This window comes from Tachysurus vachellii, chromosome 22, assembly GCF_030014155.1.
Source record: "Tachysurus vachellii isolate PV-2020 chromosome 22, HZAU_Pvac_v1, whole genome shotgun sequence".
Classification (NCBI taxonomy): Eukaryota; Metazoa; Chordata; class Actinopteri; order Siluriformes; family Bagridae; genus Tachysurus; species Tachysurus vachellii.
Window position 1 is genome coordinate 2242522 of NC_083481.1, and position 7479 is coordinate 2250000.

General features: G+C 45.1%; 1 protein-coding gene across 3 annotated transcripts in view; it reads right to left on the reverse strand.

Moving 5' to 3' along the window:
• LOC132837967 (calmodulin-binding transcription activator 1-like) overlaps positions 1-7479 on the reverse strand; it is a 252278-nt gene that overhangs the window by 27794 nt on the left and 217005 nt on the right. For all 3 annotated transcript variants that reach the window (XM_060858022.1, XM_060858023.1, XM_060858021.1), the window contains exon 6: positions 1333-1486. In XM_060858022.1, the coding sequence (XP_060714005.1) occupies positions 1333-1486 (154 nt within the window). The remainder of the gene's footprint in view (positions 1-1332; positions 1487-7479) is intronic.

Sequence of the window (7479 nt, forward strand, 5' to 3'; positions counted from 1 at the left end):
TCCTTTATCAGCATTGTTGTATTCTATTATAGGTTTATAAATGATGCTCATAAATCTTTGTGGTCTTCTTTTCTTTTATCGGACCGTATTCTCGGCTGGCGTCACATCTAGCGATCGTGAGGCGAGGGTGACGCAGTGTGCCGAACATCTCCTACAGCTCTGTGTAGCTTGGTTTCTTATTTTTTCTCCAGTATCAGAGTGTAGCCACGCTGTTCATGTGCTGAGCGTGCCATGATGGGATTGGTAGTGGAGCGGAACAAGAGCTAACACGGAGCAAAAGCTATAAAGCTATCGCTTCTGCTCCTTAATCTGAATTCCGCAGCACAGGCCTGCACCTCATCAATTACGAGCATCCTTTTTAATCTGCTGGAGCGAAAACAGACATGACTACCAATCAATAGCTACTAAAGAAGTTTAAATTGTAAAGCAAGCAAATGTACGCTAACCAAACAAGGACCGTGAAAAGGAGGGGTGATAGGGTAAAGGGGGGAGGAAGGGGAGGGGGTATTTAACCTGAGAATCTAGTGCATAACAGACTCATTTAAAATTCATGACTTGGGGAGTGAAGGGAGAAGAGTCAGCAGATCCTCTGGTTTTGCCTGAGTTTGCGAAAAAAAAAAAAAAAAAAAGTTTGTAGTACCGCTGTGTCAGCACTAGATGGCAGTATCGTAGCATGAAAAGGCTCATTTGTGCCGGAAGGTCAGTCAAAGAGATTTGGATGTGAGCGGTGTTTGCTTGCCCTTTCCTCATTGCCACATCACATCATGAAGTTAATGACGCAGTGAAGTGTGTTGAGATTTAAAAGTCACTCAAATATACAGACGCTTTTACAGACTGCGTAATGAAGGGGCTGAGAAACCGGCACGAGATGCGAGCTGTGGTCTGACTTTTAAAAGTTTTTTATCTGGGTATGAGGGTGTCCTTCTCTTTGAGGCTTTATGCTGAAAATGACAGCTACCTGTCAATGTGCTGAGTGAGTCGATCCTCAGTACGGACTTATATAAGGTCATACGCACGGCCGTGTCAGAACTACTCAGGAGTGAGCTTCAGTTTGTCAGGCTTTTGGCAACCTGCTGTCTCCAATTTGGGAGATTTGATGGACTGCTGGGGAAAAAAAATCCCTCACATCTATAACCCTGATGCATATGATTTACAAGCTTAATATTCTCCAGCAGAATGGATGGCTTTAATTGTGTTATAATTACCATGAAACTGACGCAGTGTATTATTTTGTATTTTTTTTTTTTTTTTAGAGCTTAATGAAGAGAGGAGAAATAGGAACGGGCTGAACGTGGGCATATTTACATCCTCTAGGATATCATAAATACTCACACATGGGCTTGAGCTGGCTGATGAGCTCCTCCTTGGTCCATTTGGCCCACTCCTTCTTGTCTGTGTTGATGGAGCACAGGATTGGCCCGCATGGCTTCCCACAGTCCTCTATGGCCGGGACGTTAAGGTAGTGGACCAGAACGATGTCTGGGTTCTGAGGTGGAGAGAAAGAGAGAAAGAGAGAGAGAGAGAGACGTGAATACGAGTGAAACGCGAGAGAGGAAGGGAGGGAGAGAGTGGTTCTCTGAAGAGATGAAAGAGCGAACATAACGAGTGGGGAAAGAGGCGGAGGAGGAGGAGGCAGTCAAAGAAGACAAAAGCAAATGGAAATTGAAAAGGAAAGACGACAACGATAGGTCAAGGTTGTTACTTAATAGAGAGTGTGAAAAAAAAAAAAACTCCTCGGTCCGGCAAAGTATTTGGAAGGCCTGTATAAAGTAGTTATTGTAAAAGCCATCGGCAGGAAGTGAGAGCCTCCGACTCGATGACATCTCCGTAAACACGCTTGGCGTTCCGGGGAAAGAGCCTGGAACAAGCTTTGGGAAGTAAAAGCTCTAAGTGCTGCGAGTTGTTTTGAGATTGCGGGCAGGGGGTGGGAGCGATGCTAATTGGCAAAGCATGCACAATCTCTCGTACACACCTTGCTCGCTCTCCCAGGAACTGATGCCCTCAATTAACTTCAAAGTATTTACAAACTCTGAACTGCCACAATTCATATGAGGGCAGAATTACGGCAATAAATTACCTAAATTGACAGTGTATGAGTAATTGGTATTGCTTAGAGCACATTAAGCCGGCCTGGGGCTGCATCGACCGTACGATGGGGGATATGAATAGCTTTGGGGACCGCAGCAATCTGGCTCCAATCCCTTTCAAATGAGTAATCAAACTAGTTCTTTCACACGCAAGAAGACTCGGAGGAAATACGCCTATCGACTCCTATTCACACGATATACCTAACTGCCTCTGCTGTATAGAGAGAACGGAAAGAAGCAGACTCACCGATTTCACATGAAACAAGACCAGAGTAATGATTCACGGTCAGTTTTGTAGACCGTGATCGAGAATATTAGGTTCTTATGATCACTTAAATTATAGCAACTACAAACATGTGTCTTGTGTCGTTTCCACACCAGCAGCCACTATATTCTGTTTTATTTATTTTTTTAAGCTAATAACAACACACACACTGTGATGGGTTGGCACTCCATCCAGGGTGTATCCTGCCTTGATGCCCGATGACGCCTGAGATAGGCACAGGCTCCCCGTGACCCGAGGTAGTTCGGATAAGTGGTAGAAAATGAATGAATAACACACACAAAAAAACAATCTTTTGCATTTAGCAGACACTCTTATCCAGAGTGACTTACTTTTTTTTATTTCAGTTTATACACCTGAGCACTTGAGGGTTAAGGGCGTTGCTTATTGGCCCCTGGCAACTTGGTGGACCTGGGATTCGAACCAATGACCTTCTGATCAGTAGTCAAACACCCTAATCACTGACTCCTTCCATAAATGTCAAAATAACGTTACAGAATAAAAGAATTCTGGCCAATTAGAAACCAGGACAGTTGTTTTAGGTGAAAAACCCCTGTGAGGAGTAAAACATCTCTGTCGCTTGGTCTGTCTCGTTCTCCTGCTAATCACCGTAATGGATCTATTACACCACTGCAAACTTTGATGATCTCACATGTGCAACGTTAAAGATTCTCCGCCGTTTAACAACCTAAAACTTCTTTGTATTAATGTTTTCACGTCCCGGCTCTAGCCCACGCGTGGGAGGAAAGTTTTCCGGGTCTCGAGAACCATCTTGTCCTCTGGCACCTTCTGATCGTAATAGTGTTCTAATTCCATAGCACCAGGTGCCTGATGGGAAAGAAAGTGACGTGACGTATGGCTAAGTACGGTGACCCCATCCAAAGTGCACACACACAGCAGTGAACACACACACACCGTGAACACACACCCGGAGCAGTTGGGGGGTTCGGTGCCTTGCTCAAGGGCACCTCGGTCGTGGCCGGCCCGAGACTCGAACCCACAACCTTAGGGTTAGGAGTCAAACTCTCTAACCATTAGGCGACGACTTCCAGTTCATTTAAGAAATTAATTCATCTAAATCTCAAACAATATCCAAACTGGCTCACACACACAAACGAGTGCGTAACAAACGAGCGTGTGTGTGTTCACCCGTGCGCTGTTGTGAGCCGGACGTGATCGTGTGTGCGTGTTTAAGGCGTATGGATCGTATGGATCGGTGTGAGACGAGTGCTGTGTGTCGGGACACAGATATAAACGCTGCATTGGATTGTGCATGGTTTTGCTATTGAGTTTTGACCTTGAGCCCCTTTTTTTCCTTTCAGATGGAGCGAGGAAAAGTACGTGCGGGAAGATGGATTTGCGGATTTGGAAAAGCGAATGTGTGCTGTTCTCCATGACGAAGAGGAAATCGATGGTTTAATGAGAATGGAGGTATAAATTTCATGAATGCTACGGGCTTATTGCTGGGGTGTGAAGACACTCATTGCTTTATTTCACATCGATGTGCAACTATATGGCTTTATTCTACTGATTTATTTATATCAGTGCACACACACACACACACACACATGCACACACACGCACGCACACACACACACACTACAAACAGTACAAGACAACCTGCTAGCTTTAAAACTAAGCTTTGTAACAGAAATGAGACGCTTTATATTACAACCTCACTGACATTTACACCTATAGATTTGATCACGTGATCGTCTCATAGTGAAGCTCAAATGATCCTTTTTTATAAACAGGCTGAAATATTTATTATAGATTTCCCAGATTCTACAGAAAGAGCTACATCCTTTATCCCTCTATCATGATGTTATGGCGGGCATATGGGGGCACGGTGGCTTAGTGGTTAGCACGTTCGTGTCACACCTCCAGGGTTGGGGGTTCGATTCCCGCCTCCGCCTTGTGTGTGTGGAGTTTGCATGTTCTCCCCGTGCCTCGGGGGTTTCCTCCGGGTACTCCGGTTTCCTCCCCCGGTCCAAAGACATGCATGGTAGGTTGATTGGCATCTCTGGAAAATTGTCCGTAGTGTGTGATTGCGTGAGTGAATGAGAGTGTGTGTGTGTGCCCTGTGATGGGTTGGCGGGAACCCCCGAGGCACAGAACATGCAAACTCCACACACACAAGGCGGAGGCAGGAATCGAACCCCGACCCTGGAGGTGTGAGGCAAACGTGCTAACCACTAAGCCACCGTGACCCCCACTTGCTCTTATTGATGAAATTATTATTATTATTATTTTTTTAAATGTTAAAGCTTGACAGAGTTTCTTTATAATGTGACTGTGACTCGAACACTTACACACATAATGTTCTAATTATTTCAAATGGCACTTTCAGGGTGAGTTTGTGTCGGATGTTTTAAATATTTTCAGCTTTATAAATATATAAATATGTTTTTAATAATATTAGACATTTTTTAATCCCTTTTTCCCCCATGACGTTTCTTATATACGCTCAGGGTATGTGGCTGTGAGGTAGAAGAGAAATGGGAAATAAATACACGCTCATTTTCAAGAGCACAAAAGAGTTTGTGCGCTCGGAACAACTGTGCTTAAAATCCACCGAATCATCACGTCGCCAGGCAGCGTGTGTGCTGTTAACACTGGCCTTGCTTCACTCTGATGTGTGTGTGTGTCTGTGTGAGTGTGTGTGTGTTTGGTTTACGGTTGGTACACACATGGTTTTCACTAAAGACCTGACCCCGGTCTCAGCCGGTGCTCTGTATTAGTGTCTATTAAATAAAATAAATAAACAGAAAATCCAACAATCCATCTCGTTGCCTCTCCTTTTTTTCCCACGGTAGGAGAGCTGCTGTTGCTCACGGCATGCTGTTGGTGCTGCTGTAGCTTGGCAACAGGTCTCTGTAATCACCCACGCACACACACACACACACACACACACACACACACACACGTATACACACACACACACGCGCGTTCCAATCCATAATAACATCCTTAAAAAATGCATTTCATATTGCCAAAGGCAATAAATTAACTGGAGAGGAATAACCTCTCTTTTTCTCTCTCTAGATTTGTGTACTTTTGGTTTACTGGTTTGTTTAAAGTAAGATGGTGTGTGTGTGTGTGTGTGTGTGTGTGTGTAAAAGATAGATAGAGAGACTGTCAGCTACAGTGTTAGATCGATTGCATATACAGAAGAGCTGGCAAAGTGACAGTCGACAGTTGTCTTTCACACACACACACACACACACACACACACACACACACACACACACACAGAGGAATCCATGCTAGTATGATCAGTAAGATCAGTAATAACATACGAATGTATATAATGTCCTGTGTTCTATTGTATGCAGTGTGTAAAGTGTCTAGAAACCTGTTATACTTCAGGTTGGAAGGACTGAGTGTCTGTGTGTGTGTGTGTGTGTGTGTGTGTGTGTTTGTGATGAGCTGACAGCTGAGCTGCCACTGAAGTGAAATGAGTAACACGGCGTTGGGATGCAGTGTGCTGGGAGAGAGTCAGGAACATACATGCTCATGATGAAAATAAAAGCATCAGACCAAATCCAATCATGATATTGTGTGCAAGTGCAAGTGCATGTCTGTGTGTGTGTGCGTGTGTGTGCGTGCGTGTGTGTGTGTGATACGTGTGAAATGAGAAATATACTGAGAAAGAGAAAGGCAGTCGTACATTAAAGCTTTTATTTTCAGCCTGTCGAGGCTGATGTGCGTCACTCAGTGTCAGTTGTTTCTCTTCCACACGTTCACTTTGTACATGATGTTCATCTCTGTTTAAATCTATAATCTACATGTTATGACTGTCGCTGTGCAGCCTGCAGTTATAGAGGATTCACACCACAGATATGAGTGTGGATATACAAAAATACTCCACATCGACATGTTGTGAATGTGTTGAGTGTGTGAGTGTTAAATGTGTGGAGTGTTGAGTGTAATGATGTTGAGTTGGGCGTGTTGAGTGTGAAGATTTTGATTGTGGAGTGTGAAGGTGTTTATTGTGACGGTGTTGAGTCTGTGGAGTATTGAGTGTGAAGGTGTTCATATGTTGATTGAACACAGTTGATTGTCTGCGAGACTCGTCTCATATTCCTTGGTATAAACACGTGTCTACTGACCATCTGTGACCCCAGTGATTGTCTGTGACCGTAGTGACCGTCTGTGACCGTAGTGACCGTCTGTGTCCCTAGTGACCATCTGTGACTCCGCTGACCGCCTGAGACTCCGCTGACCGTCTGTGACTCCGCTGACCATCTATGACTCCACTGACTGTCTGCGAAGACACTGACTGCCTGTGATTCTACTGACCTTCGGTGACTCTACTGACTGGCTGTGACTCTACTGGCTGCCTGTGACTCTACTGACATTTGGTGACTCTACTGACCGGCTGTGACTCTACTGACCGTCTGTGACTTCACTGACCGTCTGTGACTTCACTGACTGCCTGTGACTCTACTGACTGTCTCCGACGCCACTGACTATCTGTAACTCAACTGGCCATCTGTGACTCCACTGACCGCCTGTGACTCTACTGACTGTCTCCGACTCCATCGACTGTCTGAGACTCTACTGACCGTCAGTGACTCTACTGACTGTTGGTGACACTGCTGACCATCTGTTACACTACTGACCATCTGTGACACTACTGACTGTCTGTGACACTACTGACCATCTGTGACACTACTGACCATCTGTGACACTACTGACCATCTGTGACACTGCTGACCATCTGTGACACTACTGACCATCTGTAACACTACTGACCATCTGTGACACTACTGACCATCTGTAACACTACTGACCATCTGTGACACTACTGACCATCTGTGACACTACTGACCATCTGTGACACTACTGACCATCTGTGACACTACTGACCATCGGTGACACTACTGACCATCGGTGACACTACTGACCGTCTGTGACACTACTGACCGTCTGTGACACTACTGACCATCTGTGACACTACTGACCATCGGTGACACTACTGACCATCGGTGACACTACTGACCGTCTGTGACACTACTGACCATCTGTGACACTACTGACCATCTGTGACACTACTGACCGTCTGTGACACTACTGACCATCTGTGACACTACTGACCATCTGTGA